Source organism: Gouania willdenowi, chromosome 22 (genome assembly GCF_900634775.1).
Source record: "Gouania willdenowi chromosome 22, fGouWil2.1, whole genome shotgun sequence".
NCBI lineage: Eukaryota > Metazoa > Chordata > Actinopteri > Blenniiformes > Gobiesocidae > Gouania > Gouania willdenowi.
In genome coordinates, this window is record NC_041065.1 from 15,734,434 (window position 1) to 15,752,371 (window position 17,938).

Genomic DNA, 17,938 nt, shown 5'->3' on the forward strand with positions numbered 1-17,938 from the left:
CTCTGATCCCGATGCAGATGTGGACGTTAGGGACCCCGAGGAGAAGTCCATCATGACCTACGTGGCTCAGTTCCTGCAGTACTCCAGAGACCTGCCTGCAGCTGAGGATGACGAGCAGCAGGTTTGGCAACGCACAAAGTCTGCTCTAAAGTTCTGCTCATGCAGCATAGATGTGATTATCAGCTTGTAGAGAACAGAGGGAATGAAGGTCACTGCATGAAAGATGCTCGCTGCATTCAACACTGCCTGTTCACGGCAAAACATGCTTTATACTGTATATATCAGTGTCAAATAATGCAAGAACTTTCGTTTCTGAACTGATTTGTTTGCCTTGTGTTTCCTTTCACTTTCTAACCGCTCCCCTGCTTTTTGTGTAAGTTATAAAGTTCATGTTTAAACGGAGTCTTCCAACTCTGTTCATCAGCAACTTTTTCAAATTTGATTTTAATGAAATTCATGACAATTTTTAAGTGTTGGGATTTTGTACTGGGGGATAATGTGTCATTATTTGGCTTTCACGCACACATGCATATACAGTATTTATGATGACAATGTTTCCATATTCATACAGGACACACTAATATACTATGGAGTGTATCCCTCTGCAGCTCTAACAGCTTCCGCTCTTCTCTGAAGGCTTGAAGTGTTTCTGTGGGAATCTGTGCCCATTCTTTTAGTACAGCAGTGGTTCCCAACCAGGGGTTCGTGTATCCCTATGGGTACTTGAACATGTTGCAGGGGGCACTTGGAGAAATGTATGAATGTATTTCCAACATAATGAGAAATGTTATATCTTGATTCAGACATTGAATGTGTCCACAGGACTGTTTTTCCACCTGTTGACATTCAACGAGATCAATGAAAAATTAATGTGGCCTTGTTTTTTTGGCCTTCTATCTTAATATGTTCAAGATGATCAAAGTACTTCATATTTTAGGGAACATGTACCCGGATATAAAATATGCATTAGTGCACTCTAGGAAATAGTTAATTACCTGGTTTGACTTTGCGAGTCGCAAATAATGATATATAGTCCTGAAATGGTCACTGATGTTGGACGGGAAGGCCTTTGTGTAGTTTATTCCAAAGGTGCTGAATGAGGTTGAAGTCCATGTCTTTGTGCACTGAGACGCAGTAATGTTGGAATAACAAATCTGGCAGCATATATGTGTGTATTTAATATGTATACGTGTGTATAAACCCCTTCACTTTCCACATTTTATGGTACAGCACTATCTTTAAACTGATTTCATTGTACATTTCTTTCACATGAGACAGTGCAGAATGATCAAGTTAAAACATCTTTTTAGACATTTCTTGTTTTGTTACAAATGTTAACATCAGCTGTACTTTTACTAACTGTTCTAATGCACTTTGTTTGCAATGTTAAGTGAACAGATAACAGGACAGTTTAAAATGTGACATATTTGCAAATGTGTCAACCTTAGTCAGTCTGATCTGCATGATTCTTTTTTAATGTGACCCACTTTAGTTTAACAGACTCCTCCTGCACAGTGACCTTGGCTACGCATTCAATGTTTGTACTGTCCTTATTTCTCAAGTGCGTTTTGAAGGGATTGGCATGCTACTCTATCTCTCTTCTCTGTGAAAGCTCTCTTTTTTCCCTTTTTCCTCACTTCTTCCTGTCAGACGCATTTCCTGAGTCTTCCAAAAAGTCCTTCCCCTGTCAGCCTGCCCGTTCACTTTACTCCTGCTGTTAGTGCCTCCCCTCTCCGACAGGTACACACACCCTCATCATATTATTAGACATCATATTGTCTCTTATTTATTGAAAAAATTGAGGTTTTAAATGGTCGGGTTTTAGCATATATATATATATATATATATATATATATATATATAGATGTTTTAATCTCATTTTATTGAAACTTGCACATTAAAATATACTTTCTTCCGCCTGTTTTAAATCTATTTTCTTTCTTTTTTTTTTTTTTTTTTACAGTTGTTTTAGTTTTTATTTGTAAACCTTTGTCATAACTGTTTTAATCTCAAAATAGTCAACATTACAGCTGAGGGTGCCGCGGTCAAAGACACATCTGTAATTCTGTCTTATTTGCATGCTAAAGTAACATTAGGAGTAACATGTATTGTGGGAGAATATGTGCATCTCATTGAGCTGCATATTCTATAAGGCCACTGTGGCTTTGTTGGCATCACAACAACAATCCTGTGCTCTTTGACAGCTTTTTGGCATCGTGCTGGTGGTGATAAAAATCACTGATCTGCTTCCCTTTCATAATTTGTTTGATTAAGGGCGTCACAAAGCTTTGGTGGAGTCTCTGAACCACCTCCCATTTTTATAGTGTTAAATATGTATAATGTATATGTAACTAGTCAATTTCCAGGAAACTTTGAGTCACACGTGCAACCCCTAAAACATCTCCCTTTTCTTCCAAGTTTCTTTCTAAATCTTCTTCTGGATGCAAAAACCCAATGCAGGGTTCTAATGGAGGTTATCTGAAACTTTATGTTCAACATTAAAAAAATGAAATACTGTTATGTTATTTTATGTTTTATTCTTGCTGTAATGGACCTGCACTGTGTTCTATTGAGAGCTGGTAATGGGCACCAGCAGATCCTGTGACGCTGGATAAGTGAGTCGGCAAATGAATAAACGAAAACAGTGATTGATAATGTTTGGATTATATAACTCGACGCAGGTAATTAAATTTAACGAAATTAATTTCAACACAGTAAACACATATTAATTATTTTAACCGCCGTTCCCTTACTTTGACTTTGTAATATTTCAGGTGAATTTATGAGTTTAATCGTTGTGTTTTTAAGACTCTTTCTGCTTCGTTGTTACTTGTCTCCTCATGACGGTCTCGTCACTCAATCTGTTTTGAACCTTTCACTGGGAAATAAGTTTATTGGGACGCCGCCCCAGCTGTTCAATCTGATTGTTGCCTTGGAACGGGTTTGCCTTGTTCTCTGGGAATCTTTCCAAAACCACAACCAGGGCGTGTTTCTGATGAGTCAGGCTCTCATTGCCCACATCACAACAACGCACCAAACAACTCCTGACTGTATCTTTGTTGTCAGCTGAGGTGTTGGAAATATCAACATATCTTATCCACTGCAGCCCTAATGCTTCATAGTTGAAAACACAGACATGAAATGAATGATTAGACTGCAGTTTTCGTTGCATACGTGTCAGGAATGCTGAGAGGTAAAGGACAGAGGGGGAGTGTGACAACAGTAAGGTGTGCTGTAGGTGTGAAAGGTCATGTGGGGTCTGTGGTCCCTATAACCGCAAAGCAGAGACACTTGGGAGAAAAAAAAGAAGAATAAAATTGATATGACTACTCTGGTTATACTGGAGATTAGTGTTTGTCCGATACTCTTTTTTTTTTTGTCCTGATGCCGATACGATACCTAGTTGCATAGTATCTGCTGATACCGATACATGCCGATACTGCAGTGTTTAAAAAAAGACATGATCTGTTTTTTGCCAACAACTATACGTAGCCATACGTGTTTCTGTGATCAGGTGTCAGAAAAACCCAAGGCGCTGCGTTTGAAGATGAGTGTGATGCTGCAAATGGTATTGGCGTGTTAATAGTTAGTACTTGCCAAAACCAATCCCAGCCTTTTAGTACTGTATCGGGGCTCCTCCCGATACTAGTAGCAGTACCGACACAACATTACTTGAGATGCGTCTTGTAGGTTTTAAATGAATTCAATTCAATTCAATTCAACTTTACTTATACAGCACTAATTACAACAAAAGTCATCTCAAAGTAACCTTGCCTGGAAGATGGATTTTCCTGGTGTTCACAAACACCAGAATCCATCTTGTGCTGTTCCTGCCTTTGCCTTTCGAATCCAAACCGAAACGGTTAGAACCAATCATGAGGTAGTGTTGTGGGTTAGGGCGGGATATCTGGGTGTGATGAAGGCAGAAGCGCCAAAGCAAAACTGCCGCATGCACAGTTGAGCGGAGAGGAACTAGCTTGGCTCCCGCTATTAGCATAGCTCCGAATCAAAATAGAAAGATGTCGATGCAGGAGGATGGTTAACGTGTCCTTAACTCACATACTCAAGTTGCAATAACGGCAAAAGTCACTCAACGACATAATGACCACAGCATTACTATCTCAAAAGAAAGCTTTCACCTCCGGAGCCTTGTTGTCGTTGTAGTAGCATCTCTGCGGGCATGCCGATGACGACATCATTATTTGTTACTGTGTGATTGGCTAAAACAAATCATGGTGGACAGGCGCTTCTCCCAATTAGCTTCAAGCATTCTGTTCATGTCCCTCACTGGTTCCGAAAGGATTCGCTAGACACAGACTCAGATTGATGTGGAGAACTCGAGTTAGAGGGAGGGCTACACATCAATCTGATTCTTGCGAGGTTAATCTCAAAGCGCTATCAAAATATAAAATTTGTAATAAAAGGAAAAAAGCCAACAAATCCACATGAACAAGCGACAGTGGGAAGAAACAACTCTCTTTTAACAGGTAGAAATATCCAGCAGAACCAGGTTCAGAGGTGGCAGCCATCTGCCTCGACTGGTTGGGGTTAGTGGACAGAAAGACCAACAGAACAGGATAGAGAGATAGAACATCAGAGTGTCCCAGACTAGTTGAGCCATGAACCATAGATCAGGAAGTGTCAACTCCAGTTTCAAGACCCCTGAAATGGAGAAAAGAGAAAAGGGCGAGGAGAAAGCACAGGCTGCAGAAAAACATGATACACTATTAGCAGGTCCGCCTGTATGGTTTTGGGCTCTAGTGGTTTGGTTAATGTGTATCGTAAATTACATTTAGTAAAATGAATAAGTGCAGAAAGAGTCCGAATAAGTGTAGTGTGCTCTCTCTGTGACAGAGTCTTCCTAAGTGAAGATGGGATTACGCCAAGGATTAGGTCGTAGCCCTTTCTTTTTTGCAGTGGTGTTGCGTATCCATGCAAGATCGAGACATTTTAAATCTAACTCAAACTCAAATTGTGTCTTTGTCTTAGTAAATAGATGACAGAGCACAGAGATGATAAGAAGGAACTACATTTTCTCTTTGTAGATTTGGACGGAGCATAATGTGAGGCTGTTGGCTTTGCTGATATACAAGTGGAGTCATGAAAAGGTTTACGGGAGTGGGCAGGAGGGTTTCTAACTACTGCGCTGTTTAACTAATTCTTAGAACATGAGAGGATGATTGTGGAGTGGAAAAGTTTGCTGGTTCCCATTTCAAGAGCTGTAGTAATGACAGAGGATTCAAGTTGATCAATGAAGCAGTGACGGAGAGAAGGGGTGACAAACTGATGGAGAAGTAGAGAGAAGGAATGGGAAAGTATGGTGGTGCATGAGGAAGTCAGAGGTGTGTGAGAAGTTTGTGGTTCAGGACATGTTTTGGGTTGTGTGGCAGTAGTGAGGTCAGATTACACTAAATATCCACTCTTTATATGGTTTGTACCCCCAAAGTGCTCTCATATGTCTTGACATGCTTGATAAAAGGAGGATTAAAGTTGATGTTGTCATGGAAATTGCCCAAAGCTCTGTATCCAAAACAAACTTGCGACCACATTTGGTGCTGCTTGTGCTCAGACGTGCTTCCAGGTAATAGGAAAGAACACAAATTAGCTCCTGACTTGGAAAGAGAGCTTGTTCTTCTTCTCTGTCAGTGTTTCCATCTTTGAAGGGCAAAAGTCTAAAGGCATGTCTCTCAGTATGATAGTCACACTTTTGTTTATGCAGCACAAACAAAGCGATGAAAATAGAGAACAAACATAAAAGAAGCAAATAATTACACGAAGAAGATGTAGCTGATTATAGCCGTACTGACGTCTGCAGTTTGGAAACGTGTTGGTATGATGACAAAGATATCACGTGGTGATTTTTTTTTTTTTTTTTAATCAACTCACTTCATTCAAAAATCTAGTAAAAACCATTAAGGTAAATATTTAGCTATGTTAATTAGTTTGATTTTCCAATCTCTTCAAACATTTTTAGTTCTTTTTACAGCAATAACTTTTATAAGGTGTAGCATTTTATTTATTTATTTTTTAATTTATATATATATATATATATATATATATATACACACACATATATATATACATATATAACTAATTGTTGTGCATTTCAATAATGGAACCATTTTTTATTCAGTCTGTGTAAATTGCAAAGTGTTCAGACAAACTGGAACTAAACATCTAAGTGTAAATAGATATTAATAAATATATCTGCTTTGCTCCTAGGTGACACCTGAGCGTAAGGTACAGGAAGTGACCTGCTGGTTAGTTCACGCCTACGAGGAGCTCCTGGAGGGATGGGACTCTACAGAGGGAGAGAGTTACTCTGAGAGATACCACGTAGGTGTCACACACGGGATTTATATCAGGCAACTGTAACACTCATCATATTACCTTTTAAAGCTGCTACTCACAAACATTTTTAAATAGATAGAAATCATAATGTATACCTCATAGATCAATGGATTTAACATCATCATCAATTAAATTAAATTAAATTTCAATTCAACTGTATTTATATAGCTCTAATTACAACAAAAGTCATCTCAAAGCGCTTTACTCCAAAAAGAAATGAAAAAGGTAGAAATTGTGGCTCGAAGGTTTGTTTTCATCGTTAGTTGATGTTTTCACTCGTTGTATTGCATTCTGTAAAGCGCTTTGAATATCTATGATAAAGCTCGATATAAAATACAATGCATTATTATTAAGATTATTATTACTTCATTTTTACCATGACAATGATGACAGTGATTCAATTGATGCCATTTTGTTCTAGTTTGTTCACGGTTTCCCCGTGATAACAGAATGACACACCTCTATGCATCCGTCTCCACGACTCCACATCCTACGATGCAATGGGATGCAATGTCAACAAACGGAGTGTTTATGGTGGTGATGAAAACTTCCAACTTAAAAGCAGCATTTTCAACTTTTACATTTTTTTTCGTGGAAAAATAATCTTCAGTTAATTGATCTATGAGGCTTAAACTATGATTATATCTGTTAGAATATTTGGTGTCCAGCAGCTACTGTATATGTTATTTTGATAGATACACTATGGGTGTCACACACTCCCAAGTTACCTTTAAAGTTATTCTGAGATACGACGTGCTTGTCACACATGGGATTCTACTTTTAAATGATTGAGAGAATATGTGTGGGTGTAAAATTGATATCACCTAAAATGTACTCAGAAATGCCATAGGATTGTTACAGTCCCGTGCTGGCTTGTAATTTACTCAGAGGGGTATGAGAAATACCATACGGCTGTCACAGTCATCTCTCTCAGAGGCACGCACTCAGACACACACATATTTACATTTGCATTATTCGCATGATTACAAAAAGCTATATGCGTCTTTATCACTTCACTACTTGCGTTGCTATATTGTTGTAAATTTTACATAAAAATTGACAATACACTATACTTCTAAATTTGTTTTGTGCAATTGCAGGTTATCGCAGTTAAACCCAGCTGAAATTATAATTATCGAAATGATATAAAATTGAGTTTTTCCTGCTTAATTAAGCGAGAACTGTCCTCGTCTGAAGGCAGCCTCAGACTTTTATTCAAATATTCAGGTTTCAGTTCAACATTTGTTGGATATTTACAAAGTTAAGTTAATTGAAAGGAATGTTCACAGACAAAAATATCGTAATGCTATCTAACACTTGCTTTCAAAATGTCTTGGATTTAATACATTCTCATATACAGCGTATTAGTGTTGATTAGTTATTCTCCAATTTCCATTGTAATGAATGAAATTTGATCTCATCTTGCCTTATCAGGTATTTCAGACGTTCCTGGTGTCTTTTAACGAGCAGCGTCGGCCCATCGTGCCTTTGTTGACGTCGATGAGAAGAAGTCCCAAGCTGAGCGAGGAGCAGCGAGCGCTCAGAGAGGCGTGGGACAGCCTCATTGAAAAGGTTCAGATCAACTATTCATCTGATTTAGATTATGAAATATCTAATCCACGTTTTCAGCCCTAACCCACCTGGTATGATAGCTACAGTGCTGTAATAATAAAAATATTTAACGTTAAAGGAGGGACAATCTTTCACAGTGGATAATTTTCTGTGCTGAAATGTGATGCAGGTCAGAGCTTTGCTGATGTTTTGGTGAAACTGGTGCCTATGCTAACTAATGACTGACTTCTGAGTACAACCAGCTAACACTCAGACTCAGTCACCACTTAACATGATGACCAGTTGATTTAAAAACATCACTGGAGTCATTCATCACTTTACTTAGTTTGACAATATTATTTTAGGATAATTGTAGTAAAAATGTATTTTAATTTTGCTTTGGTCATAGTTTAAGTCAGTGTTTCTCAAATGGAGGTACGTGTACCCCTAGGGGTATGCAATGGCAGTGGAAAATTAACAAATAAAGTGTCACTCTTGGTCCCACCCCCAGGCGTGAGATGACGCAGAATGATAAAAGCTATAGAAATAAATCTATTCAGGCGCACTAAATCAGGGTTTTTCAACCTTGGGGTTGAGATCCCATGTGGGGTCGCCTGGAGTGTAAATTAGGTCACCTGAAATTTCTGAAAAATTCAAATACATTATTGCATTTTTTTAATTACTATTCTTTTTCTAAATCAAAACAACTGTTTTTCTCTACTCTCACTTTGTGAAATAAAAATATAGTTTAACTAAAATGCAGTAAAAGAAAATAAAGCTACAGCTTGATCAAAAACTAAAACTTTGGGGACGCCAGAAATACTAATTGGGGTCACAATCCAAAAATGGGTTGGAAACCACTGCATTAAATACTGTCTCTTTCCACTGATTTACAAAATGAGATTCTTTATTATGCTCTATAGTTTTTTTTAAAAAAAATTGTTATCTAAGCCAAATATTGCACTTGGACAAAGGGGGTACTTGGATTCAGAAATAAGAGAAAGGCTGTACTTGAGCCAAAAAAGTTTAAGAATCACTGGTTTAAGTTATTCTCTATTTGTTCACAAAGTGAAAATAGTTCACCTCTTTGTGTTTTCCTGTCTTGCTGTTCTGTTCCTGTTTAGCTCCGTGAGTACAGAATGGCGCTGGACATCAGCCTCCCGCCTCCTTTGGACTCAGTGGCTCGATGGCTGCTAAAAGCCGAAGGCGCTTTATCAGAGGAGGGCGGAGACATCTACAACCACGGCCAAGCTGCCGACGAGGCCAGAGAGAAGCAAGAGCTGCTCAGGGTAGGTGTTCAAGATCAAAGTCAACAAAGACAACAAAAGGCCTGCTGTGTGCAACATAAGAGCCGAAGTCTATCAGCATTTACTTCAGTTTTTTGGATTGTTTTTAGCCTACAGCGTCTCTACAGAAGTGAAACAAACATGGAACACACATAAATATCTGTTTAAACGAAAGATAGCCAGAATAGTCATTTTTTACATTAATTAATTAATAACAAGCCTTTCACCTTTTACAATTTATCAACAATATTTACATTTTCTGATAGAATCGATATCTCCGAATCAAACCCTGACTGATAAAGGAAGAAAGCAATAATATAAAAGTTTAGATTAAAAATGTCAGTTAAACATTTTAAATTGGGTAACCAAATACATTTTTCAAAAAAGGCCAATGAATTACTCAAATTTGTAAAAGAGAAAAATCTAAAAACTAATAAAAGAGCCTTAAAATAATTCCAGAAAAACACAGGGACCCGAACTTTCAAAATAAAATCTGTTACTTTGAAGGTTGAAATGAGACAAACACATGATCGGTATCAGTATGTATCGGTCAAATCGGTTATATCATGCTCTTAAAAACATTATTTGAGTTGGTTATAGTTGATAAGTTTTTCATCTTTCAGAGACATGAGGAATATGCATGTTCTCCCTCCTAAATATTTAATAGAAAAGTTAAAATGAATATGGGTTTGATTTTCTTGTTGTTTCTCAATGTGTTTCCAGGTTTGTCTAGAGGAAATGCCACAGCAGCTGAAAACCTTTCAGTCCTTCCAGAACATGGACGAGTATGGAAACGTGATGGTTCCCACTGACAAGATGGAGGAACTAAAGAGGAGGTGAGATTATTTATGTCCAGTTAAAGCCTTTGACATATGTGTCACCTTCACTCCAATGGGGGGAAATAGATTATTATGGATAAATATTTTTTCTTCTAATACAGACAGGGCAGCTTTTACCACAGCAGGAGGCACAAACATGTGATTATCTGATTTTAGAGCCAAATGATCAGCTTTCATGTCATCATTTAGAATAATGTCCAAACTGAGCATTAATACAGAAAAGAATAAAGGGGTTTGTGTGTTTATTGGAGTTGTTTCATGTTGTCTTGTGTGTTGTGGAATTATTTTGTGCATTTTGCTGTTGATTAATGTGGTTTTTCTTGAATTTTGTCAGTTTGGGGAATTTTTGTGCATATTTCTAAGTGAGTTGTGTGTTTCTCTATCATTTTTTGTGTTTATGAAATTTTTATCTATTGGCATTTGAGGTATTGTTAAATGTGTTTTTATTTTGGGGGGGTTTTCTGCGTTTTTGTAGTTATGTTTTCTGTCATTTTCTGTATTTTTGTTGTCATTTTGATACATTTTCTGTCCTTTTGTTCATTACTGTTTTATGAGTCAACCAAGTGGCCCGCAAGCCACCAGTCTGTTCTAACTTCTACAAATGTAAATATTATTTCAGTTTTTCCACATTCACAAATTGAATGCATCTCTGGGATATTTGAGGGGGTTTACAATTTTTCTACGATCATTAGTCCATTATTGCAGTATTTGTAATTTGGTATATGAAAAATTCTGCCACATACAGTAGGTTTTTAACCTAACTGATGCAAATTCAGAAAATTCTGGAAGGACATGACATCTATACCTAATTTATGCTTAAGGACATTGTAAGTGTATTATATGTAATATTTAGTCAAGATATTTTTCCGGCCTGGCGCACTTGAAATCTAACTAGTTCGTATGTGGCCCCTGAAATAAAATGAGCTTGAGACTCACGTGCTAAAGAATGACCACTATTTTGTTTTCTGTGTTATTTTGGTATTGATGGCTAATCTTTGCTCCTCCTGATCAGATTCACCAGTGTAAGAGTGACGGCAAAGTACCACGGGATCAAACTGGAGTACAGCGAGCACCGCCACACTGTTCTGGATATGTTGGAGCAGATCAGGACCAAGCTACGTGTCTGGAGGAGACCTTTTATCTCCCCGGAGGCGGTTAGGGTGTTGCTGCAAGAATGGCATGTAGGTAAACCTTTAAAAAAGCCCTGCTGGTTTACAGGGAGTGGCTGACTGATGTTTGACTGACCTCGATTTTTGTCAACAGTGAGTTTTTGCAGCCGCTTGGAGTTTTGCCTTGTCAGTTAGTCCTCAGGTCCTTTCAATTCTGTGCCATGGAAACAGTAAATACAGTATCTACAGGCATGTGTTGATCATTTGTGTTTTTAGGTCTAATGACCTATTAAAACTCCTGAGTTTCTGACAATAATTCCAATAAATTTCAAGGCAATTTGCATGGGAATGTTTGACAGACTTCTCTGTCCTGTTTGTACCGTGGCTGATTTATTACCAAAAGTCATCGTTATAACAAAGAAATAATCCAAAGGTTGAAGAACCCCTTATCTCTTCCAGCATCTCCTTCAGCAGTAAAAGCTACAATAGGAAGAGTGTGTTCAAAACTGCTACTGAGACCCAGACTATGAAGTCTGCCCATGCTCCTGCCCTGAAACAAGCCATGCTATAAAACTCACACGGGCCCCTTAGAGAGACCCTGAATCCTCTTGCTGTCAAGGTTTATTTAGAAAGTGATGTCAGGTATATGTTTTGATTCATATCACCAACCCCTAGTTGTTTAGGATTTACCTGTTATTATATTATTCAGAAATTGAATGTTTACACCTCTGCAATCTGCTCACGTACCCCAGGTTGTAAAACTCTCTTGCAGACTAAAGTTTTATTCTTTTGTAATGTAGGAACTGGTGGACCGACAGGATCTGCCTTCTTTGTTAGAAGCTGCTCTTCACAAGCTGAAGAAAGTTTCTGAGAAGTATTCAAGCAAATCTGCCCTTGGTGAGTACTAAAGGACTTTGATTTGGTGTCAGTGAATTAGAAAATTTGCATTTTCAGAGAAAAAGAGAGTAAGAATGCTTTATGCTGAAATGCTCTGCTGAACGCTGCATAAAGGAATGCTCAAGTAATGTGGAAAAATCATGATTCAAAGCCAAAACGTTTTAAGTTAAAAGCTTACAAAATGTAATTTGAGAAAGAAAATAATAGTAAAGCTGTGTATTTTAATTTTTCAACCAATATATGAAATGTGCCTTTCAATCAAAGGTCAATATTCCCTGAACTGTGTGAAGTTTTGGAAAAGTGAGCAGATTCTTAGAATTCTCATGTTTCTCTACAAACGGGTGTCATTTCCTGTTTATAGGACAAAAGCTGCGTTTTGAAAATTCTTGGAAAGTCTTAAAATCACACCATTCATTTAAGCCCATTAATTTGTGGATTAGCTTCCATGTCAGACTTGATGCTTAACCTAGGTTTTGAAACATGATATTGTGAGGAACTACACAAAAATAAATACTAATAATGTGAAAATCGTGACACTGGAATGTAGATTCTGGAAGTTATGATGAGTTAATGACAATAATCCAGAGTTTCCCTGAACCCAAGTGAAGGGGCAGAACTTAAAAATGGTTAAAGATTTAAAGAAAAACCCTGCAGAAGACATCAGTGGAAAGAGATTTGCAGAAATTGTTTAATTATGAAAAAAGTACAAAGTTTTAAAAAATATATAGTTTTTGGAACATTTTTATGTATTAATCATTAAACTTATCCAAAACTGTGGGACCAGCAGCATGGGAGGAAACTAATGCATTCTCACTGATGATCATATTCTGTCCCACATTGAGACCGATACGTTAAATGGCTCCTGTCTTTGGTCCTTAGCTGGTGACTGCCACCAGGTGAGTCAGCAGGTCAAGCAGCTTGAGGAGGAGGCTGCTGTTGTTCTGGAGGAGGTGACCACATCCAAGGCCACCATGGGGCGAGTACTGTCTGCATGGGACTCGTACACCGACTGCTTCAGCTCTGTGCAGGCTTGGCTTTTACAGGGATCATCAGCAGCCAGCTCCCAGAGATCTGAGGTTTGAACACTTAAAAGATTAAGATGATGATTTCCAGCCTATTGGTGAAATTGTTGCACTCACATTTTATTTTGTTGACCCATGGCTCTTATAGGCTACCATCATGCAGGATAGGGGAAATATATCATATCTTAGCATAGGAGAACTATTGTTGTGTACTTTTGTTTATTCTTCCGACCTGTTCAATGAGAAAATGTTCTATTCCTTGCTAAGGCGACGCCTGAATCCATCGCTGAGTGGAGCTCCCGGCACGTCCACCTGAACGAGACTGGCAACTTCCTTATTAAGTCAACTGACCCTCAGACCAGCAGGAACCTGGCAGATGAGCTGCGGAAGCTCAACCTTCACTGGGAGGAATTTGTTCAGAAGAACACTTTGGTAAGAAATCTAAGACTAACTTTGTCTGCCGACGCTTTAAATTATACCCTGGGAAAAAATGTTTGCAAGAGCATTGCTTTTTTTGCTGATCCGTGATTTATTACCTCAGTGTTGACATAGTTACATTTATTTAATAGGGTTTACTCTTGAGTGGCAGCTTAGATTTTGGCAGCTTGAGATCGGAGGCATCTGAGAGTGACACTGCAATTGATTGAAAAGTTTTCACACTGGTATAGGTGCGGCTGCCAGTTTGACAGTATAAAGCTCCACCCGTGTTGTTGTTTTAAGGGTCTAATTGAAAAACTTCATAGTGTTTCAAGGTAAAGCCGTGTCTACATCAAAGAATACATGACTCTGCTTTTCGCTTGTCCCAGAGCTCTGATCCATCACCATCTGAAGGAAGCTTATTTCTGTTGCTCTATCATCATTTTAAAGTTAATTACCGCAGAAGAGGGAATGAGAGCTTCTATTGTCCCCTTGTCTCTATTTTGTGCAGGAACGTATGCCACAATCTGTGGCAGACATTCAGCCCAAAGCCCAGGATCTCCAGGCTTTGATCAGAGAAGCCACTTTGGTTTTCAAAGAACCTGTGGAAGCAGTGGCAGGTCCTTTACGCACCTACAGAAAAAGACTACAGGTGAGACCAGCGGTGGCATCATCAAGTCACTGTGTTACTCATATTTTTCTCCTATAAATAAGACTGTTTGGTCTTTACTCTACAGTTCTTGATGATGAGGATAGGAGAAGTGAATCTAGATGATCTGGCTCCTTCCCGCGAATGCACACATGACCAATTACAGAACCTGAAGACAGCAGTACCTGAAGTAAAAGCCATGGCACTTTAAGAGACTTCTTTCAAGAACTGCTATAGGTATTGAACTCCTGTATGTGTGTTAGCTCAGTCTCCATTTTGTTGTTTTTGCAAGGTGATGCAGAGGTTGTTTGAGGCAGAGCAAGTGTGCGCTGAGTTGCAGCATAGTGTGTCTGGACTGGACAGTCGACTTGCCGAGCTCCTACACTGGGAGACTGATGCCAGGGAGCTCTACCAAATGCTAAGGTCAACAGATCGACAGCGGAAACAGAAGGATCAGGATCCAAGGGCTAAGGTCACTTGATACCCAGTTAGACAAATATTTTTGTTTGTGGAATTTTAGAATAAAACCCTTAAAAACTCTTTGTGGGGCTCTGTAGGCATGCATATCCAGTGGTCTACAGCTGGAGGGTCAGGTTGTCATGGAGGAGCAGGATCTGCAAGTAACGGTGATGTCTAGTCAGATGAGCTCTCCCATTGAGTACCTCCACGCCACCGCCATGCAGGACCGAGTACGAGCTGCTGTTGCTCAGTCACAGGCAAGTTAAATCTGGGTTTGTCCAAATATCAATGTAAATATTTTATTTCTAAATAGTTTACTTGACATTTTAGGAAGCAGTTGGCATGCTAAGCAGCCTGGGCTCAAGAAGAGATCGAAGTAGAAGCCCTCCAGAAGCTTCTCCTCCTGCAAAAGTTTTTGTTCAGGATAAAGAAACGCCTCAACCTCTGACCAAAGCTGGTGAAATCTTTGTGCCAAGGATAGTGGTGCAGGATTACCGTGGGGAAAAGGCCATTTCACCGGTTTCTCCCACAATGCCGTATTCGTATGCCCAGGCTGTGATACAGAGCAAACCAAAGTCGCCACCAGAAAATCAGACACAGGAAAGCTTCGAGGCTCAGGAACAAAGACCGGTGCCGCAGCAACAGATAACACTGACTGCAGAAAAGGATGTAAGGCAGCAGCAGAAAGACGTCAAGGCAGAGCAAACACAAGAGGTGCAAATGCCCAAAGAAACACTAACCTCACAACCACAGATGGACAAGCAGCATCATGTAGTAGAGAGTGTACAAACGGAAATAAAAGAGACACCTAATGTCTCAGAGAAAACTTCCATCCAGCAACCAGCTGAAATAAGAAAACCCATGAACTCAGAGGAGCTCCAAATAAGGAAGAACCAGGCTATGAAGAACCGTCCCTGGCTTCAGAAACCAGCCTCTGGGGAAGTGAAAGGTTCTGCACCAGATCCCGAACAAGTGTCTCCTCAGGATGCAGTTCAGACTCCACAGATACAAACACCAACTGGTTTAAATCTAGGAGAAACAGTTCAAGGTGTGTCACAAGATACCCCTAAAGCCAGGACACACCCAGAGACACCTGTTAAAATGACACAACAAACAGAGCAGCAAGAAAAAGACACTCTGAAATTTGAAAAGCAGCCACACCCACAAAAACACCGTATACAGCCAGAACAGCAAAAGGGACAAAAACGTGTTAAACCCAGCATTGTAGCTGCAACGCAAGCTCAAAAACCATCTCTGACCGCGACCCAGACTCTATCCAGAGGGGAAGGCAAAGCACCAATGATTCATCAAGCTACTCCAGAGGGCACCAAATCACAGTCGCAAAGTATTTTGACACAACAGCTTCAACCCCAAGCTCAGCCTCAACCAGTGCGCTTTCCAGTGGGACCCCAGCCATCTGTTGAACAACAGAGTCAAGCCCATGGACCTGCTGTTGCTCAAGTCAGGGCTCTCTCCCCGATGCAGCCTCTGATTCCAGGCCAAATGCAAGTTCCTGTGCCATCCCACATTCAGGTCCGTACTCATCCACAGGCTTGGGCACCTGTAAGGTCCCCCTCCCCTAAACCACAGACACAAGCACAACCTCCAACTCATGGTCAACCTGTGGTTCAGGCACACAAACCGTCATTTGGGCAGTCACAAATGCACCCTCAGTCAACAGCCCAGATCCGAGCCACTCCTCAGTCCATGGCTTATCCTCAGCCCCAGGCTCAACCAATGTGTAGGCCAAGTCCAACCCAACCTCAGACCTTATACCCAACCTATCCCCAACAATCGATACAACCTCAGGATACGTTACCCCCTGTCTCCCAGTATCCCTCTTATGTTCAGCCTATCCAACAACCACAAGGTACGGCACAACCGCACCTGTATCCCCAGGGTCAGTCTCCATCACAGCAGTGGATGGAAAAAGGCCAACAACTCATTGTACAGCAAAGACCCCCAATGCCTCAACAACAAATCGGTCAATCGCCAAACTCTCAGTTCTATCAACAGGTTCAGACTCCCCCCCAGTGGGCCCAGCAAGGGCCACATGTTAGACCCCAAGGGATTTCTCCAATGGGTCAGGTATATAATCAGCCTCAAATTCAACCCCAACCCTGGAATCAAATGCAAGCCCAGAAAAATCAAGTACAGCCACAGGCCTGGGTTCAGGCACCTCCACAGCCATACATACCAGTTCAGCAACAATCTCCAATACACACTGGGATACCTCCTCAATCACAGACTCCACAGCAAGCCCAGTCTCAGCACCCTTCAAGAAGCAAACTCCAGACACAGCCACTCGCACCAGCACAGTTCCAGCAGCCTGCACCACAAACCAGGCAAGAACCTTGTCCTCTGACCCAGCCAGTGCCTCAAGTTCATGGTCAAGCACCAATTCAACCAAAAGCTCAGCCATTTTTCCAAAAGAAATCAGAATCAGTGCCGCAGTCCAAACTGCAACCCAGGGCCCAGTCACCAGTCAAAGTCGAAGCACAACCAAAGCTGCAGGCCCAACCCAAAGTTCAGGCACAAACACCAGCACAGGTTCAGGCTCAGATGCCCCCTCTTCCTCAAGCCCAAACAACTTCCCAATCAAAGGTGCAGACACCTGCACAAACTGGACCTCAACAAACTCAGAACATTCAGGCTTCTCAGGTTTTGCCTCAGGTTGAGTCACCTGATTTGTGCATGACACCTCCCGTTCTGGCCCAAGCTCCGCCACAGACCTATACAGAGGCCTACACCAAGGCTCAGGCTTTGGCTAGGAATGGCTTTGAGGAGGCTAAGCACTGCCTGCAGGCGCACATCCTTGATGCCATCACTGTTCTGAAAGACAAACCTGCGACAGCAGATCAATGGTTGGAGAAAGAGGTAAATAGTAACTCTGTACAACTGTAAAAACATACAAACACACATCATTGTTTACCTGTAAAATTTCTGGATATCTTAATTTGGTGCAAAAAAGCAGCTAGCTCCAATGCTACTCAAATTTAACACAAAAACAAAGATTCATATTGTTATAGGCATGAACAGAACTATAGCAGTTTTAGCTTTGTAGTACCTTACATGGACATGCTACCATATCCCATATTTTACACAGAATCAATGTTTGGAACGCTAGTGATACTAAGAAATGCAATTAATACAGCAAATACCTTTATTTTGTGTTGTATTCAACAGTTGAAATGTCTTTTCCTAACCTTTTTGAAGATGTGAAGTACATTATTGGCGTGCTATTAATTATCACTTGTCACTGCCGCGTCTGTGATAAATAGTTCAAAAACTAAAGTTCAAGGTGTGTGCTTGTGTGTGTAAAATCATGGGAGATGTGTGAACCTCTGTTTTGTATAAA

At 40.1% G+C, this 17,938-nt stretch overlaps 1 protein-coding gene across 1 annotated transcript in view; it reads left to right on the forward strand.

Annotated features, from left to right (window-relative positions):
• Positions 1-17,938, forward strand: part of syne2b (spectrin repeat containing, nuclear envelope 2b) — a 68,597-nt gene that overhangs the window by 19,560 nt on the left and 31,099 nt on the right. Inside the window, exons 9-23 of the mRNA XM_028438126.1 lie at positions 18-121; positions 1,651-1,740; positions 6,223-6,336; positions 7,786-7,923; positions 9,027-9,191; positions 9,912-10,024; positions 11,040-11,208; positions 11,937-12,033; positions 12,913-13,109; positions 13,323-13,487; positions 13,984-14,124; positions 14,210-14,311; positions 14,414-14,593; positions 14,679-14,837; positions 14,911-17,457. Of these exons, the coding sequence (XP_028293927.1) occupies positions 18-121; positions 1,651-1,740; positions 6,223-6,336; positions 7,786-7,923; positions 9,027-9,191; positions 9,912-10,024; positions 11,040-11,208; positions 11,937-12,033; positions 12,913-13,109; positions 13,323-13,487; positions 13,984-14,124; positions 14,210-14,311; positions 14,414-14,593; positions 14,679-14,837; positions 14,911-17,457 (4,481 nt within the window). The remainder of the gene's footprint in view (positions 1-17; positions 122-1,650; positions 1,741-6,222; positions 6,337-7,785; positions 7,924-9,026; positions 9,192-9,911; positions 10,025-11,039; positions 11,209-11,936; positions 12,034-12,912; positions 13,110-13,322; positions 13,488-13,983; positions 14,125-14,209; positions 14,312-14,413; positions 14,594-14,678; positions 14,838-14,910; positions 17,458-17,938) is intronic.